Genomic DNA, 27,138 nt, shown 5'->3' on the forward strand with positions numbered 1-27,138 from the left:
TTTTCTTTTTTTAGAAAAAATTGTTTTTGTTAATTTCTTTTAAGATGAACTTTCTAAACTGAGAAAAAAATAACAACCTTTTCTTTCATGAAACCAATCACCAAACTAGGCATATACTGATAAAAATTTACAAACTAATTGATGAATTATAAGCAAAGATGGATAGTGGCTAACAGTGGAATCCAGGACGAGCGTTTCGTCCTGTTTGGGACTCGTTAACTGGATGTACCTGCATCTCAGAGTTGATGTGTTACTCTGGGACTCGAACTCAGTACCGTTCGCTTCAAACGCCATCACGTTATCCACTTAGCTACTGAGTCCTGATAGTCACTTGCTTATGAAATGGGATGAAGTTTAATTCACTTGATATTGTCCTGGATTCTACTACTAGCCACTATCCATCTTTACTTATAATGCTTGTAAATGAAGGCAATATCGAGGCATATGCACAGTATGCACATATACCAATAAGAGACTGATCAATTTCAGTCCTAAAACATCAATGGGAAGATTCAAGTAAAACAATATCAAGTGAACTAATCGATGATTGTTATCAAAAACCAAAAAACAAAAACAACCTAACCATAGGATACACAACAAGGCAATTATAATTTAGAGGCCAATAGGTCATTTTATTTATGAAACCTTTTGAACACTAATCACTTGAAATTTCTTTAAATTCGATACTATGAGTATTTAATTAGTTTTAGTCATTTCAGTTTCTAAAATTAGTTCGGAATTATTTATCACATCTCAAAATGTAAGTGAAAGAATTTTTTTTAAATTAGATGGTTATTTATTATTGATTATAATAAATCTATATGATTGTGTTTAAATTAATTTGGTTTGATGAAATTTAAGTGCATGTTGTTGTTGTTTTTTTTATTTAAAAAAAATGGATTATCGTTTTTTTTCAGTCTCTCTTCCCCCCCCACTCTTTTCATTCATGTCTAGTTGGTTCATTTATTAGTTTTGAATTCCAAGTTTACTTAGAACTAAACATAATAATAATTTCACTTGAATTTGACTGAATAAAAAATGATCCGTTTCACTATAACACAATATTCATGATAAACTAGTGAAATTATTATATATTTTCTTAATTTAGACAATCATTTTGAAAATATATAATTCTATTGAATGATGTCTTGGTGATTAAAGTATTTGACTTTAAACGATAAGGAAATGGATTCGAACTTATTCTATTTTGTATACCTAGGTAGTATTAGTAGCTTTTATACACGAAGTTCAACTGTAGGTAGAGTAAGTAAACCTCCTCGGTGTTTTAAGATTTCGTGACCATTTAGAGATGTACTAAACAAATTTCATGCATTTTCCTTATATGAGTACTTGTTCGAGTGATTTATGTTATGTGAAGTAATAAAATATTATGTTCTTTTCTCTTCAATTTTCAAACGTAATAAAAACAAGATCAATGAGGTTCAGTCAACATCAAGAAATATCCAACTTATAATCACTTTATCTCCAGTGACCAGAAGTTGTGGCGGATTGTGTCAAGGAATTGGCTGAACATCTGATAGAGTTACATAGACCAAAAAACTTCAAATAAAAGGGACTTTATTGATTTTTATGATCACCCATACCGTATGAAATATTTGACGGTTACATCACTGTCTGTAATAACGGATTTGCATTAAAAGAGAATGAATTTCTCGGAAATTCATATGTACTTAGATTTCGGTCATTCACTTTTAACTTCTGAATACAAGAGCAGTGCAGCATTCAGTAACTTGCAGGGTATTTTGTATCCGCCTGCTTACATAACTTACTCAATTCCAATCAGTACCGGATAATGTTAGTTAACATCTGCAAGATGTCCTGTATATTGGTGCCTTCCTAAGTGAAGATTTTTAATAAATAAGCCATTATACAGATGGGATGTGTCACCTTATAGTGAAAACAGTACGATGTAGTCAATGAATATCTCACTTATATCTAGACCGACATGTGTTTATGAACCAGTTTATTAGTGATTAATTTTCGTTACGAAATGAAAATATCATAAAATATCAAGTGGTTAAGAGTTCTTTTTCCATCAGGAAAGAAATGATTATCGTGTTTTGCCATGTCCGTCGAAGAATTTCGGACAAAAAACAGGTCTTGCCGCATCTCTAACTGTCATTGACACTAATTCGCTTTCTACTTATAGAACTATCGGGTTGCAAGCATACTAACTGCTTTGATTTTAAAATAAATGAGGCAATCTATAGGAAGCCCCAAATTTATGTATTTTGTCTTCTGATATTCGTGAACAAGGCCTGTCTCTAATAGTTCTTCCAGTAAGGAGCGAACCCGCTTCAGTCAGAAACAATACTACTATGGTGTTCATGAAGTGAATTGTTAAGCTGTAACTTGTACACTAAACCGCATGACATCTTAGTCTTACAAGAGTTCGATCACTGACCGAATACCTCAGCAATAACGTACCTGGAAATAATACTAAGGAACACAAAGTCATAAGTTACTATAAACCTCTATGATGATGAGTGCCAACTGTCATCGGATCAAGGGTTTCCGTTAGCTTTCCCTCAACCACAGAACATCAAACATAATCTGCTACAATAATTATCACAACACAACTTGGTTCGTAGAAATGAGTGTCTACTAAGCTTTCATTTGGTTTATACTAACTACTTACTTAACCTACTTGCTTTATCTCAGAGAAGAGTGCTGGAACTACAACTCTTAGTATGTTTTTGAATATTATTCATTGTCTATGTAATCTCCGGGCCGGTTGGTTTTGTAACTGACGCTTCAAATTTTGAATAGGAGGCATTTAAGTTGAATGATTGATTCGCTGAGCTTAAAAAGATCCATTTGTAATACTGAAAATATTCCTATTCTCATTAGTTGATAGTTTGTATACCGATACTGGTTTACTTATCAATTTTTGGTTTGCATACTCTTCACTTTTTATACTTACAGTACCACGACCGATGTCTGCCGTTCAATCGCCATGCAAATTACAACCTCCTTCTCTTACCCTTCAAAGTGGCATGCATACTCCATTATTCCGCACACCTAAGTTATTGCGAAACTCAGCGATTTTAAAGGCACCAATTGCCAACGGGCCTGGTGGAGCACAATACCGTTGTGAAATTTTAATTTCCAACGACCTTATAGGATGCGTGATTGGAAGGGGAGGTAATAAAATCAACGAAATTCGGCAGGTAAGCAGTCCTATTATTAAATAGACATAAACCTCAACGTTTATATGGAACAAATAACTTTTTTGACTAGCTGGTAACTTCCTTTTATGCCCTAATCAAGTGTACTCCGAAGTTCAAATCTTTTATTTTAATCTCTGTCCAAGCGACTGTACTAAATTTTAAAAAAATTACTGTAGGCATCGATCTCACAGAGCACTTTATTTATTCAAAAATCCATTATATAGTGACTTTCTAATTATTACTTTGAATAGTCGTCATAAATAGAACAGGAAAGATTTATAAACGTATTACTTGTTAAGAAATCTAATTTTTTTATCACTAGTAAGTAATACCCTTATCAGGTTGAATGCAAAATAAACATAATTCCACTGGCATATTCCTAACTCGAAAACCTAGTAGTTAAGGATAATAAATCCACGTAAAATGAATAAGTAAGAATACTAACAAGGTAGTGATTAACAGTTGAAATCAACTCCATTCACATATTGTGTGATATGCCAAGTTAGGTTGCTAAGAAAACAAACGTAAATTGGTACATAAATTGTGCGAAATGAATGCTTAGAACTTGAATAATCTGTTTAAACCAAACAGAACTGAATATCAGAAATTAAAAGCTAGCTAAATGGTTTAAATTATCTTCGTTTCTCCCTAGAGAAAATGATTACGTGGTCGAAATGAAACATTGAGCTTGACCTTTGCACACCATGTTTGGTAAGTACTTCTGAGAAATTTAATACTATAAGGCAACAGACTAGTTATTTCACACATATTTTACAAAAGTTAAATGAAACCTTCGATTTTTTTCTCGATCACTCAGTTACTTAGTTTATCATTTCGAGAAACGATAAGTAGATGTACAATATCAAGTATGTTCCGTATATCTCACATCGTTGAGCTCAAACTAGTTTACATCTAAGCTAGTCGAGTTAAAAATAATTCCTCCTTCCTTTTTGATCAGCTAACGCTTATCTTAGTGTCACTTTACTTGGTAATGTAGAAGGCGATCAAAATTAATAAATTGCATCAGTAAACGTTGATTGTTAATCATATACAAAATCTATTCCCTCATAATATGAGATATGATCCAATGGTTTGAGAAATTCAACTTGCGTCTTTATCTTTAAACTAATTGTCTGAATATCTGAGGTAGTATGAAATATTCTAAGGTCTCACATACTTGCCATCAATAAGTCTTGAAAAGGAAAAAAGTGTCTAGGGATGGTTTTTATTTTCAAATACCCTTTTATGTATGTTTATTCGATTAGAAAATATTCTACAATTAATTTACTTAGGGCAGTATAAAAACATTACCTTCATGAATAGTTTGGTTATTCTTCTGTGTTAAATTGATGAAGGTAACCACATGTGGGTCGAATGGGCTGTTTCGCTAAATTATTTTTTCCCCGAAGTTTTGTGCTAAAATCAATATACACAGACATCAATAAGATGACTTGAATTTATTTAAGCCTAATTAATTATTATTTGTAAATATTTAGTTTAGTGTCTAATTATTATCTAATTTCGCTAAACTATTTGTTACGGAACTGAAATAACAAATAATACTGGTAAATAGCATAGAAGTAATTTTAAATTTGTGGCCAGTATACAATATTATATGTAGTTAAATAAAAAGAAATAATATCACTATCCAATTCTGTCTACAATTATTCCTAGTCAAGTTCAAAAACATCCAACACAAAACTTTCGATAATGAACATATTTTTTTATTAACTAAGAGCATTCCTAAAGATTCTTTAAAGAGAACGTATGTTAGAGTAGAATAATGAAATTCAACAACTAAGTGTTTATTAGCATAGGGTTGTGAAGATTGGTGAGTTTAGATTGATATCATTAATGGAAGAATGTTAGACCACCATTGAAAACCTTGAAGCACTAGACGGCCGCGCGCGAAACCGAAGGTCCGGGTTTCGAGTCCTGTGTGAGGGATCGTGAATGCGCAGCGCTCAGGAGCCCATACTAGGACCAAACGGTCGTCCAATGCTTCAAGGCTTTCAATCGTGATCTAATATTTATCCATTCATTATATCAATCAAAACTAAGTGTTTATTTAGCACTTGCTGAGTCATGGCTACAAATACTACAGGGTTATTTAAATGGAAGTAAATTTCATCAGAGCTCAAACATTAAGTTTAACATTTAAAAATCTGGTTCTTAGCCTACTTATGCACACAAATGACGTTTTTCGTGAACCATGTCAAGATCATTGGTACATCTTCATGAACAACATGAATACCGCAGTATCATCATGTGCAGCTGTGTCATTTTTATAGATTCATAACTTATACAGTAGGTTTCACGGAGTTGCACTTTTTTATCAAGTTATCGTCTTAGACACCTGTAAGATAAATAAGCTTTGTATGTGTTAGCGGAAAATAGACTGGACTGAAGCATGCTCAATGCACAATTGCTTTGCTGTACGCTGATTGGCTAATACTTATCCAATCAGCACTAGTCGATAGTTGTAGAATACTCTAGAATCTTCTCATGTAAAAACTATAAATATACTGACGTTTTCCCTATTGTGCTTCTGACTTGCTTCTTGCTTCCATCTAACCTTGTTATTTGGAATATAATCTCCTTCTTGTTCAACCGTGTTCTGATTTGGGGACTTGTCGAGTGAATCGGTGTCCGAGAATACTAGGCAATAGGTATAGCTGGGTCATAACCGTAAGAAAGCGATTATAACAGTATGTTAACCCGAGGCTGAATACATATAGACGAACAGAATTATTGAACGGATTTAGTAATCATACAACAGGTACTATAAAATGATAAAAAGTTAAATGGAGAATGCACATTACAGAGCAGACTCATCAACTGTAGAAAATAAAGTATTCCATTGTTTTTAGTTGTAAGATTTTGAATCTTCTGTTTTTGATCTTAAGGACTGAAAGTTATCGGTCACTTTCGGCATATGTGTATCCTGAGACAATTGTCATGATAATGTTAAGTCAAATAGGAAGAAACACGCGTCCTGGAATTCATTGCTCACCACTGCTCAACTATGCTCTAAAATATTTTATTGGTCGTATTCAAAGTGAGTATGTACTCCAAAGTAGTTATACAGTCTGTTTAACAATTATCAGTGAGGGGTTGTGGAAGTTTTTAAGTTTTTACTTGATATCACTGGAAGACCGTTTAGTCCTAGTATGAGACTCCTGAAAAGTGAGCATCCACAATCCGTCCTGCGGGATTCAAAATCATGACCTTCAATCACGCTCGCAAACTCTTAACCACTAGATCACAGGGCTGGCATCCAACGGTGTTAATGTCTAACTTCAACAAATCCACGAAAATGTGCGACCATCTTCCGTTGTCTGAGGTAGATATCTATCTCCACCTGATACGTGTTAGCTCCACTGGTCACGGTTTCTCACTAGAACTCCGAGAATAACCTCACGAAGCTGCTCACTAGTGAGCGCAACTCCACACTCATAATTACCATGTGCTGCGTACTATTTAGTAGTACTGTTTTATTATAGGTATGCTGATCTGTATTGCAAATGGGTTTTTAATGTAGTGAGCACAGTAATAAAAGATAGTAATCGTTTTATGGAGACATAAACGAAAGAATCCGTTTATTTATAAGCTAAATATTATTTTATCCAAAAAGCTAAATTCATGATACCCCAACGGTATTGTTAATATAGAGTCTAAATTTACTGATACCAGGCTACTAAAAACAGCATACTCGGATTGTGTGTATATAATCCACGGGACTTTGATAAACAAGGTTATATTAATTAACAGAAAAAATATAGACACTTGATAGCATGCAATCGAATGATAAGCCATTCTGATCTGCATCAGCTGGACATTTAGTAGATGTGACGTATAGAGCAACTTTTAAAACAGTAGCTTACACTTTGTTAAGTCAAACTAAAACAGCCAGAACATTTATTTTTAAAACCTAAAATAGATTAATGTAAAAACTAAGGAGCCAGTTGTAAACGATTCTGGTATCAACGTTTTCATGATCCCACTACACCTCTAAATTCAAAATCCGTCCCTTTTGTTAATTATATTCTGTAGGCTTCGCAGGCCAGAATCAAAATTTCTAGTGGTGAAGAAGGTATTAATATCCGCCGAGTGGTAATCACAGGAACTCTGAGTGCAGTACAGTCTGCTCATTCACAAATTAGTAACAGGTGAGGAATTTATGGTTTCACTCAGATTTATTGATATTCCTAAGGCATAGCAAACTTTAAACTTTTTGTGAAATTGTGCAAAATCTATTCGTTTCATTATACTGTGATATGAACAAAAAAATTCACAGCTGATAAATAAAGGAAAGAAAAATATTCTGATGGTGTGCAGATAATTGGGTACAATCTACAAGCTGCAATTAACCGAGACGTGTGTACCAAAACGGTAACATGCCACACTAAGGTATAGGATTATGGAGGCGCTTGCCCACATGAGCAGAACTTATTTTGACTAACTTTGAATGAAAAGTAAAAGTTATTCAGTAAACACCATTCGTATTTCTAAGTAACCTTTATTTCACTGGGATAAACAAGAATGTTGGTCAGAACTTTGAAGACGTGGAAAGCAACTACTTACCAACTTCGAAAATTGGGTCTCCACATTTTTGTTATGTACGAATTTACGGATAACTGTGAAACCCATATTTTTTTGTCACGTTATTCACTTTAATACATTTCTTACATATTTAAATTTGGTTAGTAGGAGAAATTAACTACTGTTAATTTCTTAATCATGAAAAAAATTAGGCACAATGTTAACTATTCTCAGTATATTTGGTTTCATGCAAAGTATCATGGCACCGTACTGCTACACTGAGTTAATGCCACCAAAAGTTGTTGTTCTGACATGAGAAATGTCAAGAGAACATTCATTTCTATGAGAAAAGAAATAGTGAGTTGAATTTTAAGTCAATAGTTTATCCGCATAATTAGGTAATAGTAATAAGACAATCATTTTGAGTGAAATTTAAGGTTGGACTTCATTAGACTTAGTTTATTTATAATGATGAAAAATGAGTATTTTAATGACCTTTTTTGCATTATTTATTTGAATGACAGTATTGAGTTACACAAGCATATATTGGCACTAAACATAGCAATGAAGAATGTGTTTTCATCGAGGAATGACTTCAAAGATGAGTTAACAGACCAATCTAGTAAATCATCTAACCACTCCTCGGACGACCTAATTGAAAATTCTGGAATAAATATTAATAATGGCATTCAAAGTCACACTTGTAACCGAAAGAATCTACCGAGAATAATAAATGACGTGCCTGCTGGATTATCCGATTCTAAAAATATGAAATTTATGTTTCCATGTAGGATACAGCCAGACTTTAAAAAAAGTCAAAATACCATTCTCCATTCAGCACCCGAAAGAAAAGAAACAGCATTCCGATACGAAAAAGAATGTTCACCCTTCTGTTGGGATCGACAAGGCAGTGGTTTGCAAGTACCCAGAGAATCTAGAATCGGAAGTATCACCCAAACAACACGAATAAGTACACCAATCCTATCTGCTGACTTATTTAGACAGAAAGCCCATTTGGACGTAACAGACACGAAGCAAATAAGTCCATGTAATGTTCTTAATTTTATTCAAAAGTTGCAACACACTTCTCAATGACTTGGGATTTATGAAACACCAAGGAAAGTGACAACTACATAGGATTCTAGTTATACCTTCTTCCAGGATCATTACTAATAGTTGATCTATCTTTTTATGAGACCCACAAGTCACTAATTTTTTTTATAAGTTGTCGAAAACTGCCGCAATAACTTACATATTCTTAAATTTCGCAGTTCTAGAAGAGAAGTCAATTCTTAACCTAGTTACTCCATCCATTTAGTTTAATATATTATAGTTTCGTTTATGTCCTAAGTTTTAAATCACAGATAATCAGAATCTGTTTAGAATAATTACTGATGTGTTTCCTGGATATTATTAGATAAAAAAACACGTGTTCATTCAGTGTACCACTTTTCTTAACTTTCATTTTGGATCGATATTGCAATCAACCTATAATATAGTATCATGATTATTCAAAAATCAATTACTTCTGATATAATCAAGATTTATCACTAAGTTGATTGGACGCAAAATTACCAGCCATTTATGTTAAGCATAAGGGTGAAAGATAATATATTTGCTGACAAGTAAAGTACTGATGAGGCGTCGTCGCGTAAACAAAAACGACTCAGTTGTTGATTCTCAATTATTTCGCTGAAGACTCAAGTCAGGTGATGTGTACCACAAATGATAAAGGACATGAAATACTTCTTTACAATTTATACTAAGAATGCAATAGATAGTTTCTGAAAACTCGTCGGTGCTTCTTTGCATTTACCCGGTTGAAAAGATGACTCACTCAACCTTCCACTCTATGGTGAGCGACTTAGTGAGTGTCAGTCTGTTGATTTTAGGACACATATTTTATACAATGAATTACCTTCAGGTTTTAAAGTAACGGGATAAAGTAAGCTTTTCGTAAACTGGTTAACTTATTTAAGCCCTGATCGTTAAAATCAATGATCAACTCATTAGACAATCAAATATACTGGTACCCAATTGAGACGAACTCAACCAAACTCGAAGTGAAGGGTAATTTGAGTGCTCAGAATAAATAGACCAACTAGGTATTAGATATGAATTGATTTCCCAAAATGTGCTGTGTACACAAATCCCGTGGATGAGAATAATAACAAACGGTGTAGGTATGAACACCTGGATAGGATCAATTTATGACAATATAGGTAATTTAAACCCGAAGCAGTGGCCTTAGTACATGCAGTCAAATACATTATTATAGAAAAAATACTGTCGACACTGTTTCACGTGACAAAATTGGGTCGTTTACCCAAACTCGCAAGAATTTAACCGATCTGGTGACACTAAAACAGTTGTGACTATTCGATTAAGATTCGTGAGAAAATTACTAGGGAATTACACCAAACAAAACTAAAGGTTGAGATATCTGTTGTGAAATTACCGTGATCAGGAGCAAATAAAATACCAAGTTCTTTGAACAGGTGAGGCTAATAAATTTATGAAACGAATGATTAGTAGACAGGTGTTACAGAGAAACTACTGAAAATATCATCCTAGGGAAGGTAAAATATGTGATTGAGAGGAAATGAGATGGTACCAAGAGCATCTAAAGCGGGTTTTCAAAGGAATCAGGCTTCGAAATCGATTCGACGCCCTTTGACAGTTTTAGTTGAGCCCAAAGTAGCTAATAAGATCATACTAGTTACTTTTATTGCATTTTGATCTCGCTATTCAAACGATTTGTTACCTGTCGATTAACATCCTTTTTAACTACCTAACAAAAACATAGTGAGTAGACTGTCTCAAATGTATATATAAGACGAATTTCGATAAAACCAATAAACAGGAATAAGTAGTTGACAAGGTCTACTCTGAATCACAATACACATCATTAAACCACAGAATCGACCTTGTGACCACTACTATATGGAATTGTTTTAACAGCATGGTCCACGAAATCTATGTTTAAAGGGATAAAAGGTAAATCATAGTGAGTGATTTTGGGCTCTTACACGGTGTAGTTAGTGGGTCAAAAATGCTAGCGTAACTAGATGTTATTTTCTTTATTCGTCTTAGGAATAATGACAAAACAGAATATTCCCCACTAAAAATACCAGTAAAAAATCACTTCATACTATTCGCGACACTTTACAACAAAATAGTTTGTGTTCTGAACACTTAGGTTAAGATTGAGAATACTGAAATCCAATTAAATATTAGAGTCAAGATGCTTGTATGATTTTTGATCATTTTACTTAGAATACGTGAACTAGAGCATCTCAATACACCGAATGGTGTACTTTTAATAAAAATTGGAAATGAGATTGTTAAATCACATAGACAGACTAATGACCATTAATATATCTGAAGGGTTGGTAGCTTTTTTTTCCTACTTGGGCATATCAAAATACAGAATATGCAGAGAATGATTTTATTCACAAAATGAAAATTATTGATCGTAAAACACAAACGTCGACTTCAAATGAAAATGAAGTAAAACATATTCGTAAGCAAAAAACACTGGGTTGAAACGAAATGACAATAAGAAACAAGATTTTCAAAACTATAAAATGGAAACAAAATGTAATGCCAATTCAACATCTACATATATCGAAGAGTGAATGATACAGTAAGTAGATAAACAGACATAAACCGTCTCCATAAGAGACACAAAACTACAGTAACAAATAACATAACGGGAGGGATGATAATTACGATTATATCTCACCAATCCAAAGAAAACATGCTTGTAAGGTTTAGGATTAAATAAGCTATACGAACACGTGTTTCAGGAATGAAATCCAAGGGAGTAAATTTATTCCTTTCGTGAACGTCGTTTTCTAATAGACTGTTTTGCAGCCGCTTTCTGAAATGGATAATATAAATTTAATAAAATAGACATGAAAGTGACTTGAATGACTATTAACCAATCCACATAAACATCTAACCAATTTTAAAGTAACCACTATACTGGGGCCATTTAAGAACCAAGACTAACTAAATATGTCATACCTCGGTTTCTCCAGATTCATCAGGAGTTTCCTCTCCGGAGTTATCTCTGCTGCTCCCTGTTTTATTTGCGGTTGATTCATCACCGGAGCCTTTAGAAACTTGGACAATATCTTCTTCGCCAGATTCTTCTAATTCTTCGGTTTCTGCATTTCTTTCACTAACATGTACATGAGAGTCGTCTGGCGTGGATGTATCCGTCTTCTTGCGCATACCAATATCATGTTGTTTGGATGGTGACCGGCACATGTAGATACAGCATAAAAGAATGGGTAATGTACAAACAAGGCCAACTACAAAGATAAGCCAAGGTTTCTCATTATAGGTTTCTCGTATAGCATCCACAACACTTTGCTGTAAATAAAAAACAAATGGTCGATTGATAAAAACAAAAAGAACCCAAGCAATGGCATAAAATCTCTACAAACTGACAAAAGACATTTGAATTATTACTAATAATGCAACACAGCAGTACAATCAGGAAACAAGATGGCTAATGAACACTATCATATATTGAGTTGATAAACAAGCTGGGATAGTACACTTGTGACGCAAGGGTATAACCAGAAAACGGAAAACAAATAAGCAGCTTCAAATTGTTAAACAGCATAAATAGAACTTAAGTGTAGTTCAAAGACAAGAGCAAAAGATCTGATACTTAATAACTGAGTTGTATTACCTTATCTTAATAATACTATGAAATATTCGATTAGATTACCTAAAATCTAGCTACGTATATCACAAAAGAAAACGAAACTCCAATATTCAAAGCCAAAAGGACTTACTGCTTTCGGATCGGCTAATCTTTCAGCTTCCTTTTTAATTGTCCATGTTTCTTGAGCAAATTCATCAGCCGCGCGCTTTGAATCAACAATCAAGAAGTTGTCAAAAGTAATGCCGTCAGTCATGGACCATAATTCTAGACCTATTGCGTTCTAGGAATAAAGTTAAGGTAATTGAATTATGAATATAAATAAATTTTGGACCACAATAAACGTAGACTATTTGTTAATTTAACATGCAAAATAGTCAAATACGAACGTACATACAACAAACAACTTAGCAACAATACTTTACAAGTTATAGCGTTGCTAAAAAAATGAAAACAAGAAAGTGGTCACAGGAAAACTGTGAGAATCGAATTGCCAACAAGGTCTGGAAAAGTGGGATGAGAGAGATACAAGTTGTTAATTTCACATGACCGACTCCAGTAAAAGCTGTATGTTGCTAGATTGCAATTTCAAAAAGACATCCAGCAATATACTACTCGATAATATGGAACAATATAGTCACCAGAATCACAAACAAGACCATAAAATGTAACGATGAGAACAATGGTATCATTCATAGAGACATATCAAACTGACTGTAAAACTAAGCAAAAAAAAATATTTATTATATAAAAATTCGATAATAAATATGGACGTTATGTAGATATCAGGCTTTCAACACTTTTACTACTACAGAAAGGTTAACACATCAAGAATGAAAAAAATAGATCCCACATCACCTAATGAACAGGTAATTTACAGGTTTATACAAAAGCAAAACCATCTTTACAGTTGTCGAACCAATAATCTATTGATTAATCTGACAATTGATAACCGAACTATATGGACAGCTAACATTGAGAAAAGAATTATGAAGTTGTAAGAGTGGATGTTATGCACTCGTGAGTATTTGATTTTGTATTTGCAGTTATAAATCTCACGAAAATAAGAAAAAGGAAACTAGAAACCAACCATGGATAACATTGTCAAATCAGGTGAAATCGTTTTTACGGTAAGCAGCGGAATTTGAAGAAAATGATTTTAGTATATTTCGATGTTACGCTGGTACTATCACATCAAACTAGAAAAATACTTTACGAGATGAGTTGCAGAGTTCGTAGGAAGTATAGAAACCTTATATAAGACTTTGTTATGAAGTTTTCAGGATCCATCTAGTCATTATCAAGGTAGGAGATAGCATGAATGTGTACCGACCCAAGTTGTGACACTTTAAATTAGCACACTAAGAGAAAACTGACAACATGAGAAACACAAGATCGGAAACAATATATAATGCTATAGAAGTCCAAACCTGAGAAGTACAATTAAAAAAGAATAAGCAAAATCAACCTATTCGTTCGCCAGTCTGTGTAGAAACAATTCTAAACCGATACAATCATCTATTACTTTACAAACCATTGTTCTCATCGACACTAGATATCAAATGAGTTTACATGGTAATAATGATAAGGTCGATGTAAAAATGATACAACGAATGACCCATAATATTGTTGCAAAATCAAATCATTAAAACAAGAACAGGTTTCACAACGTCGAATGACATAAAAAAATATATTCAACAATCATCATATAGTACAACTTAAATTAAGTGCATCACCTACCACTTCAGCTAAGCTCTTGAATGGATTCTTTTCTTCAAAATAGTGAGGGTTTGGAATTTTCCTTGGTGTCCAAATACCCTTATAATTTGGATTAGGAATCATTGGAGCAGACCATTTGCCCTTGTATTTTGGATTTGGTATAATTGGTCGTTGCCATTTACCGCACCCAGGTGCACTGGCGCATTTAGGATTATTTATTTGTGGTGCAACCCACTCACCGTCCATTTCGCGATCCCTAAAAAATTAAATATACAACTTCAAACAACTGAAATGGTTAATTTACTTGCATCCACACTAACAGATTTAATAAATTAAATACGATAACTATATATATATATATATATATATATATATATATATATATATATATATATATATATATATATATATATATATATATATATATGTCACGAATGATCGACAGTGCGCTTTAGTTTTAGTCTTAACAGTTACACAGTAAAAAGAGATTAGAAAAAGCATCATCTAGGAAAGTACTGAACTCATTCCACTTACTATACTTCCAACTAAAACAAAGAAAAGCAGATGCTATGTCGAAAGAACAAGAGTCGATAAATTCAGTAAAGATCTGTACTTTTTCATTAATTAAAATTATCTGAAACAATTATATCTCCAAATACCTGGAACAGAAACAAGTCTTAAACGTGCTTTATGAGTGATAGAAAGCCCATAGGTTAGTGTCATCAATGAAGTGGAGACTAATAGAGTGATTTTCAGTAACCAAACTAGTACTATACTAAGAGTTAGTTACTTTTCTGTCAACACTGACACTGTTTACTGGACGTCAAGAGATCAATGTGACTCGGGAATAAAACTAATATTAACACAAAAAATGGAGGGCTGTCTAGTTATCCAAAAGTAGTGTTATCGACAACGTAAAACTTAGCACGAATGTTTATCAGTTCAAGTTACAACAGCTTATACTTGTACAGAGTAAATTTACAGGATAAGAAATAGATGAAGGGAATATCAACTGAGTCGGACAAGTGTGATGAATTCAGCAGGCGTTTTTCAAAGTTTCTAGTTTATTCGATAAGGAGGAACACATAATTAATCAAACTACTAGATTTCAAAGTTAGGATCTTAGGATCTCATACGTAATGCATCAATATATACTCCATCAGCTTAAGGAAGAGTAATTTCAACCGGTTAAATTGACTAAACAAAGCGCTTTGAATTTTCGGACTATACTACAAACGTGAACATGGTTTCGTTATACACACAATAGCATAAATACTCTTAGAATCAATTTCGTTAGTGAATATTGGCTCACTACTAGTGACATTTATTACATTGAACATATAGTTGCAATATAGTGTATAGCACAATCGGTAGGGCTGTAACCATCTACACTAATGATTTATAAAACCTTTAAATCAAGAAACTGGGAACTACTAGTTGTGCTCCCTTTAGATGTCACTTTGTTTATGCGTTAAGAAAATAATTTGTTCATCTAGCCGTGGACTGTGATAAGAATGGAAAAAACTCACCAGTCTTTTGGAGGTATTGCAGCAGGATCTGGAATCATCTCTGGTTCATCATCAAGCCACCCGGATGGTTTTACGGCACTTTCATCTTCGATAGTTGCGGGAGCATCTTCATCCCAGTCATCCGGCTTTTTGGCATTTGTATCGACAATCTTTTCTCTTTCATCCCAATCACTTGGTTTTTTATCGTCAGGATCATCAATTTCTTTGGGAGGATTAACTGGAGGACTAAAACAAGATTATTTACGTTGAATGGGCTGGTGTAAGGAAAAATATTACGGGAAACCGATGCTATGATTATCCGAGGATGTTAGTCATAAGCCATCGGGAAATAAATTTGAAAACAAACAGTTTAAACGATTCTAAAAAAAATTGGTGAGACTAATTACGCTAATAACATGCTTTCTAAGCAGTTATAGGGATGACGTATGTCCACTAATAAAATGATAAGTATATACGTAATAAACTGCTTGTGCTAATACCCATTTACCACGTAAATTTCATGAACCAAAAATGAGATACTAACATCAATCCAGTTTGTTTTGTAGAACTATTAAGACCAGCATTTACAATAATAATGTAATTCTAATGATGATGTTTTCATTGCTTTGGACGTTGTATCACGTTGATATTGGTGAACATACGACGATTTCATCACACTCAAAAATAACACTATGTGTTTTCAGTAACTCATCTTTTACCAATGCACTAACAGACTTGAAATATCAGTCAGTCAGCTACAACGTAGGACCAGGCACATATGTGCCTCGGTCCAAGTTGCCATACCTTATTGACACAAGATGAACACCGAATTCATAGAAGTACTTAATTCAGTGGTGGTAATATATAAAAGAAATATGCAGAAATAACAATCCTGTTCCGTAAAGCGATTACAAAATAGAACCCTTTGTTTACATTTATTGGGATTTTATGCTTTAATATTGCTATTTGCCCTATATTTATTTCGAAAAGTTCAGTTTTTGGGATCAAATGCACTAGTAACTTGGCATTTTAGTTCATGTGTAGCAACCAGAATGAAAGCAGTTATCGGGATTCAAATTTTAAGACAAATTTGCCTGTGCATACTCTTTAGTCGGTTTTGAGGGTAATCATACCATACACAATTTGATAGTCCTCGTAATGTTTTAATGTCGGTTACATGGTTTCGACAAGCAAACACTTATTGAAGAATGCAGCCAATAATCTAAGATTTTTCGAGCTAGAAATGAGAAATTTAATGTATTTCAGTTGCTCTGTTAATGGCCTATTAAGTTTGGTAATGTAGTACACCGTATTGCGCAGAACTCAAAAATACAATTACACAAGCAAACGAGATGAAATGAAACTATTACAGTCAGAAACCTAATTCTGTTTATTTGAATATGCTTTACATATAAACTTCCGACTTCGAGTGATATGGCTCAAAATCGTTTGCAATGGCGCAGATGCATCCATTCACTGGATTATACTTCTTAGATAACATTTTCAAACCCTAATCTTTCCGATGACTGTTTATACTTTTACTAACTCTACCACAATGGAATTTAAATCACCAACTGCATCTCTGTGCTAATGTGGTATGGCAACTCGAACCGATGTACGTACGTACGAAGTTCTACGTTGTTACTGACTGACTGACTGTCCAACTTCGTAGAAGCTAGTCAGTTTTAAGATTTAGAGGAAATGACAGGAGGGAAATTGATCATAAGTATTACACGTGTTCTTATATATCTATTTTATTATTTTATTTGAACACATAAACATTGGTACAAAGGTGGACATATGCGCCACACAATAATGAGTATGTGAAGAGACAGTGTAAGGTGTGTACGAGAAAAAAGGGGAACAATAACGAACAGAAATTAGCGTATGACAGTGAAATAATAATAATAATAATAATGATAAAGGGAGAGGCAGTTCGGTTAGCGAAGGTACGACCAGAAATTCTTCCAGTTAGAGTTGCGTCCAATTTTTATTAAGTGAAATAAAGTTAAAGTACGATCGCTATTGGCTTCTATTCTGAGCCATATCTGATAACGTCTCTAGCCACTGTGTTGCACCATCTCTCGGACCCCAACCAGGGAGTCGCGAAGGACCAACACAAGCCAACCCTTTGCAGCTTTCTTTCATACCACGACACCATGTCATATACTGACCACCTCTCTGCTTTTTACAGCCAGTCCCAGAGTCGGCAAATAATGCACGACGTGGAATTCTCTGGGACGACATTAGTAGAACATGTCCGAGCCACCGAAGTCGGTGTTTCAAGATGGTGACACCAATTGAATTATCATCTCTGTGCCCGAACACACGATGCCGAACCGTTGCATTACTAACATAGTGTTGCCACTGGATGTCAACAATCCTTCGGAGACAACGATGATCGAACACAGAAAGTCGTTCAACGTCCTCAACTCGGAGAGGCCAGGTTTCACAAGCATAGAACAAAACTGCTCTCACCGACGCGTTGTAGATCCGAATCAGGGTCTTTCCAGTCTTGTAAAAGTACTTTGCACTTCGAAGGTGCAAAGCTCATACCGTACCTACGGACACTGATTGCCAACTGATTAAGTGCGGATTGCATGGCTTGGGCATTATCGCACAGTAAGACAATATCATCCGCATACTCAAGATCGAGAAATTTTCTCCAGGCAACAGATCCACACCGCCATTACTTAAATCCATCAGAGCTGTTTTCAGAATGTCATGGATGGCAAAGTTGAAGAGGAATGGCGAGATTGGGCAACCCTGTCTAACCCCACTGCTTGAATGAAACAATGGAGTAAGGTGGTTGTATGCCCTCACTTTGTCTAAAGTGTTTGGATATAGGGCTTTCAGGATGTTAATAAACTTCTCAGACACAGCCTATTTCGATAGACAATCCCAGAGAACATTCCTGTCCAACGAATCGAAGGTAGCCCTGATGTCAAGAAACACGATTGCTGGCCTGTGATAAGTATGATGGTGTTTTAACATTTGACGAAGAGTTGAGATATGGTCAAAATAACAATTGCTCTTATCTGGTAGTATTTTCATAATGATATGGTTTACAGCAACCAATGAACGCATAGATTGATATCAGGTTTCCGCCAACCCTCCTCAGACTTCTTCGGATCTACTATCATGACAACCAGCAATATAAGATCAGATAAGGAGTACAGAAGAGTATGGAACTTATATCCCAGTCACTTCAATTAATGGAGATTTACAATCTCGATATTTCTGTCACATCTTCCTCAGCTAATTTTACATTAGTGTTTATGGCATATACGAGTGGTACTCCCAATATCTGTAATCGGGCACTAGAAACCCGTGTTTCAAGGATTATTAGATAGCTGTTTTGTTTAAAAAGCTGCATTGATACATGTCCTTCAGTGGTCACTTTTCTCATTATGAGAATACAGTACGTTGATTGTGCGGGAAGAAAATGGTCGACCGTCCAACGATTTGCAAACATGCTGAAATTTTTTTAGCTATTTCAAGGATAAACCAAATGAACTTGAAATTTAGCCATTCGTGGGTTCTATTAATTCAGTTTCGGATTACGTTGAAGTAGTGACGCTCTCGTCTGATTCGGGGAATCGAACTATCATGAAATTGAATTGTTTGCTTGAAATGAGTACAGGATATAACGGTTAAATGTTAACGAAATATAACCTGACTATTTCGAGATGCATAGAGGGGATAATTGAAATGCATTTCTTTTTCCAGGACGGATAGGCATCAGTGGTTGGAGATCGGGTGACATGGCCCAGAATTGCAATGGGTTGGATGTATTCTCTTTGCCCTGCTTTAGGTCCTAAATAGCCTTGTACAAAATAAAAGCCGGTGTATGCGTTGCATAAATACCTAGTCTTATGGGACCATACCAGTTTGCCTTCTTTTAAGTTAACTACTGATGGTCAGATCTAGCATAAGACATGGGACAAGAATACATCAGACTTGATTGCAACACATTTCCAGATGACATAAAAAGGGAAGACGAGATGGTATTAAACGTGATAAAATCCATACAGAAAAAATGGTTCCTAATAAGCTAATATCAAAGAATAGAAAACAACAGCAACAGAAAAGTGATACTGAAATGAAATTACTATACTACAAATGTAAGCTATTCGTCCTAATCCCTGACTTAGCACACATATTTCCGGATCTAAGATAATTGTATACTCTGAGAAATGTGGGAGGTTATAAGGAAACAAAATTAGGACATCATAAACTAAGATATGGAAATGCCAAAAAACTATGCATTATAGACTTACTCAAAATCTTCAAGTAGGCTGCCACTTTGAACCTTAATCTGGTCGATGTACCGCTCAAATGAGTTATCCGAACGTAAAACTACATCAAGTATATGATGGGGTATTCAACTAACCTAATGTGTAAAGGTGTGTCTTCTTGTCTGAAAAGTATGACTCCAGTTCTGGAACAACCTTTTTAGCGTGCTTTTCCTCATACACACCAGTCTTGGGATTTTTGTGCCGGAAAATAAAGTGGAACTAGAAATAAAATTATTGCATATTTCTTAAGTACTTTGTTCTCTAGTCCACATTTGTCGGGACCGAACATAATTGTATACGGAGTTTTGTCGTTAAATTGTTTCTTAACTAAGTTAACAAAACTTTAAGAACTTACCAGGTCCAAATTTGGTGAAGCACTCAACAACTTTATGTAGGCGCCACCACAATCGATCCCATCTTGGAACTTGACATCATACTGGATAACAAGCTCATTGGTGTCAAACTTTATTGGCCTGAACAGTTTTGTCGAAACAGCATGATGTTTTGCCTTGGATTTGAGAACCAGTGCATGATCATTTTCTATCGCACTGGTATATGGCACTTCAACAGACCAAACACCATCATACTTTGCAATTGAGTCATCTATACCATCTTTGCGTGCCTGAGAGACTACAAGTCTGGAGAGAAGGTTAGAAAACAAGTTAGTTACTTCTCAGTAATATCTGATGGTGAGTTAAAGAACAGTGCAAGGTAAGCATTTTTGGGGATATTTGGATTCTTGAATGACGGCTAAGGAATTTAGAATTAAAGCGTACATACTTTCTTGTTTTCTACTTCAGGTGCTGTAGCAGCATCATCAGCCTTACATATCAATAAACAGAAAGGCAAATACAAAAGAACGAATCTTAAGATCAACATGACTTCACGTCCAACCGTAACCTGGCGCTAAAGTGTTTTAATCGTGCCCGTTCCTTATTGGTCAATTAGGAGAACTGAAGCGATTAAAACAATTAAAGTTACAATCACCGGAAGGTATATAAATTAAAAATCCCAAGTAGATTTCTCACACACGTGAAATGTCAGTAACACCAGAAAAACGAGTTAGTTGTTGGATCTGTTGTGTTCGTTAAGACCATCTAACAACAACAGGCATCTGAATGTGGTCATTTTCAGAAGTCCTGTTGCTGAAATCTAGTAGGACAGTTGAGTGCCAGGACCATAGCTCTTCTATGACCATATTTTAATTTAGAGAGCTTTATTCCTCGAGCTAACTTGACTGAATAAAAAACATCAGAAAGGACGATCCTTTTGAAACTATGTCTTCCAAAATCACAGATCTGAAGCTTTTCAGATATTCTAAGAAATAGGAACTTATGTTATACTGTATTTTAACTGTTTATTATCGCTCTATTCTTGGGCTTTTATTATATAGTAATCCTGGTACCGTAGTTTTCTATTTTATTTGGGAACAAAATATACTCGTCTTATCGACCACAGTAGCTATAGCTTGGTCAAGCCTGAAGGTAAGTCTTGGACAAGCAGAGTCAAACCATTTCAGGAGCTTGGTTTTAATACTCTCTGGTAATTTTTACTCAGGAGAACGAATTACAAGTAAAACAGTCTCCAATGGTCTAAAACTCCTGGTACATTATCACTGCACAGAAGCACACCCAATTATTCACAGTCCTGAAGCTTACATGAATAGTAGTACATACAAATACATATAATGACAGGAAATTCTCATAAAAGGTGCAAACAGAGTATATGCATAAGTAGTATTCTAATTTTGTCGAGGAAATGTCTTGGCCCTTAAAACCTATTCCATCCAAATAACTTCCTGCCACCTTCCAGACCAACTGCAAATGTGCTAATGCAGTTATACTTCTAATCGAGCAGTGCTGCAACTCTTCGTAAGCTCTCATGCATCCTTTGTAAAATGTAGCTTCAGCATATGTTCTACAGAAGTCTCGAGGGTAGACTTGTTTGCTAAAGTTGTCCATAGTCTACTGTGTCGTCTAAAAGATTCTCTTTTCTCTGGATATGCTATACTAAGGGAAGCTTGTAGGAATGTTTAGAAAATAGTGGTATATGTACAACTTTTGTTTACATTTCTACCTTTTAAATCTTATCCACTTTGTATATCCTCCACTATTGTTTGCAAAGCCTGTCACCCAATGTTTCGGTGTTATTTGTCGGTAACTGAAGGTAGGCGGCTGAGTCATTTGATAACATAAGATAAATATAAGAACATAAATACTCGATTCCAGAGCTTCCTACTTCCTTGCTATATGAAGGCGCTGTATTTCTTGTTCTCTCAAATTGAATGATGGGACGTTTGTTCTTTTGACGGGGGTCAACCAAGCCAATTGTTTTCTATAGTCGTGTTGTGAACAGTATCCCCAGACGATTAAAAGTTATTCACAACTTCAGGGCATAATGAAGTAATGAAAAGATGGGATTAACAATCTTATTAGTGTAAAAGCACTTCTTTTATTGCTTTTTGCCAAACGTTTACCTTACACAGTCCACTGATATCTATCTTTTGGGTCAGTCCCTATCTAATTTCCAGTACATGGGTTCCATGGTCAAACAGAAGGTATAAAAGTGAGAAACTTGAAGTGAGTTTAGGCAATTATATTTTCTACGGTATTAGCTGTGTTTTAAATTATTCATTTGCGTAATATAATGCATCATATTTCAATCTTTACGAACCCATTCTGAATCAGGTTACTGCGGAATACTAACTCAATTGTTAATTCAATAGTATTTCGCTTTCGATTCAGTTTTTCTAGGATTTTTTATAACTAACGACTGGCTTAAAATCTGTTTCACAATGTAACTAAAAAAAAGTAATCCGGGCGTTCCATTATTTTGGCAAATCATCTACCGATTCTATGAAAATTAATAACATCTGAAAACCATCAACGGTATGTTATACCGTCCTAATAAGATATCGACATGAAGTCTTTAGATGTAACGTACTACGGTAAGATACTGTATTATTTCCATTCGGAGAATCTTAAGTTTGGAATTAGTCCAACACTACTTCATTTTTCCTATTTCACTGAGCTAACTACAGTAGTCGCTTAGAAAAGGGTTATCTTTAAAATATTCTTAACTGTAATCCCGTAAATATCGTCCCAAAGTTCGAATTTATTTATTTATTTGTATATTCCATATTTCTATATTCCACTTTAACCTAACTGACACATGAGTTCTTCATATTGGTTTTTCTATGCCATTGGAATTGACCAATTATCTGAACCGACGTAAACATTTTCTGATTAATTCATTTTGGTCTTTGTTATTGTGCATTTATCTTCATGGATCCAGTCATTGAAATAGTTGCCTAGGTTATTTTGGCACAGTTAAGATCACTTGCCATAACAAGGCTATAGTTTATTGACGTCATCACATTGCACTGATGTAATAACATACCTATGCTGTTGTGGTAGGTTACACACGTCGCTCAAAATAGAGGCCCATGGGGTTTAAGCCGATATCGGTATCAGTGTACCTTTCGATACTACTGAAATGGTATCCTTTCCATTGAATGACTGCCTGACAAAAACTATATTGTATATTATCTTGTCAAAATAATAATTCCCTATACCGAATCGCGCTATTGTGGAATTTATTGGTAACGTTTGTAAGAACCATTAGAGAATAGTTTCAGGCTGCCAGCAAAATAATATACTTTGTACAAAAGAATCTTATGTAGAGAATGACTATTTCTGTATAGTTGAGTCATGCAGCCTCGGTTGTAATGTTCAAGTGCTGACCTATGTCGACCTTCATAATTTTACCACAACGTTGAACGCAGAGTGATTTTTCTAAGTAAGTCTATGTTCAGCCTCAATAAAGGTCTGCAGTGATGGTTTGGTAATGTTCCAGTGTTACTGAAGCTCCTTAGCATGATATTAAACTAGACGCAAAGTGAATGAATGTTCTGACGACATGATTTATAATACGATTAGATATACATTTGCAATAGAAGGAATACTCTGAAAATGGCTTCAGTGCTTTATTGAAAAATTGTTATTTTCTCTGCCCTGCATTCTAATTTCTTCCCAGAACTTCTGTCACCATAATAATAATAAACATAATAGCTTTACTAAGTATACGTTTAGTACAATATAGGTTGCTCTGCACAAAATATCTTGAAAAGTTTCTCCTACTCTTTCTGTATCAATAAAAATTAACAACAGGTAACTGAACACTCAATACGTGAAATAAAGAAATGAAAAACTGGGTGTTATAATTCCAAGGAAATAAGGATGTATATAGTTGTGAATAGTAGAACTTTTAATAGCATAAGTTTTTGGTCAGGCCATCTCTTTCGACCTGTTCAGTGCGTAGTGTGTGGCATATGTACGGTAGTGTAGAACATTGGCACTTTCATTGGCATGCACGGATTCTAACGTTTTTGTTTCACTCAACCATAAGATATATAGGAATAAAGATGTCAGTAGAGTGGACAATTTAATATAATAACTGTTGTGACTTTAAATGGGGATTTTTATCACGCAATTTATTCGCCAATCGAAATACGACTTATCCACTATTGTACTGAACTAAGTAATGACGTTCGACCGGTCTGATCAGCCTAGCGTCCTTATTAGTCCTTTGATCTCTTAGCCAGTCCAGCTGAGTCCAGAACACCAATAACAGCTCTCGCTATGTGAATCCTTTAGTCCCTAAATACTTGCTTTATATACAAGCTAAACAGACCGCGCTGCACCATAAAATAGGAAATATTATTGGTACAAGATGAAGCTAAATGTGGTTGTGAACGTGGGAGACTGTAATCAATAAACTAAACATAACTTAAGAACAGTAAATCGTAGAATAGTAATCTGTAGGTCAAAATAAAGCTTATAATAGGAGGAATATGGATATACACAGTCTAGGTAATGAATAGTTATACAATAAAAAATATGTAAAATAGTAATTCATTAATAGTTCTCGAAATTTACTCGTAATTTAATCTTCTCTAGGATATAACAATACCTGCTAGCAGTTTGCAAGATTTCAAACATCTATCTATATTCATGATGAAAATATAAGATTCATAATATACCTTACTAAATTCCTCCAGCACTCTCCATAAAACAGCAGAATGTTTTCTCAAAAGCCCATGAAATAACAATGAAGAACGGTAGAAAATAATAGATGGCACACAAAAATTTATAATACTTAAAAGTCAAGTTCAGCCAAAACCATACAGCATGTTTATACAGCAAGTCAAACGGAAGACTTTCTCTCGTATAAAAGAAAATAGAAAAACTAAGAGAAATTACACGAAACATGGCTTATAAAACTGCCTTCAGAACATAAATTACAGTGGTACGAACTTCATATAATTCCGAGGGGTTATTTGGGTACCGTTCTTACCTAAAACTCAAGTTGATAATTTAATATTTAGCAAGACTGAATGCGAAAACAAAGCCGATTTCAGCCCTGTCTATCGTCAGCCAGGATGAATGACGACAGCCTTGAGTGGAATTTCGCCCCCATTTCTCAAAAAGAACCTTACTGAAACAAAACTTACCACAGAAAATCATTTGAACCAATTAAATTTTGCTCTGGTAGTTGAAGAGGAGAGAATGCAATTTATGGAAGAATCGTAGGTGTTTATGACAGAGAAATTTCGGCATTATATGTGATGCCAGAGAGCGATGAAAACCCCAAGTATAATTCCTAAACCAAACGTACAATTGTAAATCCTAATCATAAACCTCCACACCAATTTATAACCCATATTTAAACCTAATAAGCAGACCAGCACTATCACAGTCACTTTGGTGGCACTCAAACGTGGTCCATATATAATAGCCTCACCGTTGAAAAACAGCGGTTAAACCAGCCGAACGAGAGTGGGGAAAGCCAAGGCACAGGATTAACATAGAGAGGCAAGCAGCCGACCTCTAATGAGCTTTAAGAACATCAGGAAAATGATGTCATCAATTAGACAACTAGTATATTTAAACCCTAACCTTGAAGTAATCACTGCCCTTGAGTTATCGAACTCTGAACTCGGAGCTATTTCACACATTTCCCTAGATGGTTCTCTAAAGGCCACTGCACATGCATCCACAACACTACTCTATCCTGAAAAAATCGCAATCAAACAGAAAAAGAATCATTGACAACTGTCATTGCGGTCAAACATTTCCATAATATGGTCTATGAACGATATTTCACTCTCTTACCAGACCATAAGCACCTTTTATCAACTTTAAGTTCGAAGAAAGCGTTTCAATATATACCACAAATCCCTTGCAGCAGTGGGCTACTTTCTTGGTTAGCATTTTACGTTCAAATGCACATCGACAACCAATGTTTGGCAGGCTAATGAGTTATCGAGATTAATAATCTCAAACCGACCAGTCGACGAAGGTTGCACCGCCGTGGCAGTATCGACTGAAGCAGAAGTGAAATGATTGATGTCGAGGTTGATCGATACCTTACCAGTAACGGCATATTTTGTCCAGGATGCTACGATATCGGATTACAAACTACAGTAAGTTGTGAATTATTTTTATGACGGTTGGCCAAACAAAATCGACTATGCTTTAATATATCATTTATGACGACAGGGCGCGTTGCCTGTTACCGAATCATGTTTACTGTTTGGCCAACTCCTAGTTATTCCAATCACTCTCAGATCCCGAGTATTAAAAAAAACGCACCCAGGTCACCCTGGAGTGCAGTGTATGAAGTCACTGGCACGTAGCTGTGTATATTGGCCACTGATGGATAGGGATTTTGAAAGCATCGTAAATGAATAACCACAATGTGGTCGAGCCGCAAACCTATAGACGAAAATACATCCATCACCATGGTCTTGTGTTAATACTGATTTTGCTGAATTGGTAAGTGGTCAACTGTTTCTTATTATCATCGACTCGTTTACAAAATTGACGGAGATTTATTTACTGATTCAGACCTCACTGACATCGACAAAATGGGTTCAAAACAGGCTTTGTGGGCGATCTTGTTTTTAGAAAACACTATTGGCAGATAATCAACCTCAGTTCACCTCGGGAGTATTCTCGAACGTCTACCTAAAAAACGCAATTAAACGCATTCGGTTGCCGCCCTACTATCCCCTTCATTCTCACCTGTCTTCTCGCTCCACTGGTCAGGTTGGAGGATAGCACGTGGCATATTGTGTATTGATATTACATCTCGAAAACCACCCATCTCATCTGATGGCACATTACATAGACACATTCATC

The 27,138-nt window shown here is 35.0% G+C and overlaps 2 protein-coding genes across 5 annotated transcripts; one reads left to right on the forward strand and one right to left on the reverse strand.

The window, feature by feature from the left end:
- Window positions 1-694: 694 nt before the first annotated feature.
- On the forward strand, window positions 695-9,251 carry PCBP4_3 (Poly(rC)-binding protein 4; the record flags this gene model as incomplete). 2 transcript variants are annotated; one of them, XM_051215948.1, is made up of 4 exons in its annotated part: window positions 695-760; window positions 2,947-3,191; window positions 7,245-7,360; window positions 8,258-9,251. In XM_051215948.1, 3 exons carry the CDS (start codon window positions 2,958-2,960, stop codon window positions 8,826-8,828), a joined length of 921 nt encoding a protein of 306 aa, XP_051066489.1. In that variant the 3' UTR covers window positions 8,829-9,251. The 2 variants fall into 2 exon arrangements, with proteins under 2 accessions (XP_051066489.1, XP_035585285.1); XM_035729800.2 differs by lacking the exon at window positions 695-760 and adding an exon at window positions 1,665-1,758.
- Window positions 9,252-11,167: 1,916 nt separating this feature from the next.
- Window positions 11,168-20,849, reverse strand: MS3_00007632 (uncharacterized protein; the record flags this gene model as incomplete). 3 transcript variants are annotated; one of them, XM_035729801.2, is made up of 11 exons in its annotated part: window positions 20,717-20,849; window positions 20,607-20,686; window positions 20,292-20,574; window positions 20,190-20,258; window positions 20,032-20,155; window positions 19,919-19,997; window positions 15,660-15,884; window positions 14,152-14,386; window positions 12,545-12,694; window positions 11,763-12,113; window positions 11,566-11,616 (listed from the first exon to the last, which is right to left on the reverse strand). In XM_035729801.2, exons 1-11 carry the CDS (start codon window positions 20,813-20,815, stop codon window positions 11,566-11,568), a joined length of 1,746 nt encoding a protein of 581 aa, XP_035585286.1. In that variant the 5' UTR covers window positions 20,816-20,849. The 3 variants fall into 3 exon arrangements, with proteins under 3 accessions (XP_051066491.1, XP_051066490.1, XP_035585286.1); XM_051215950.1 differs by having other exon boundaries at window positions 11,168-11,616; window positions 20,190-20,574; window positions 20,607-20,849; XM_051215949.1 differs by having other exon boundaries at window positions 11,168-11,616; window positions 19,919-20,155; window positions 20,292-20,849.
- Window positions 20,850-27,138: the final 6,289 nt, after the last annotated feature.

This window comes from Schistosoma haematobium, chromosome 4 (genome assembly GCF_000699445.3).
Source record: "Schistosoma haematobium chromosome 4, whole genome shotgun sequence".
Classification (NCBI taxonomy): Eukaryota; Metazoa; Platyhelminthes; class Trematoda; order Strigeidida; family Schistosomatidae; genus Schistosoma; species Schistosoma haematobium.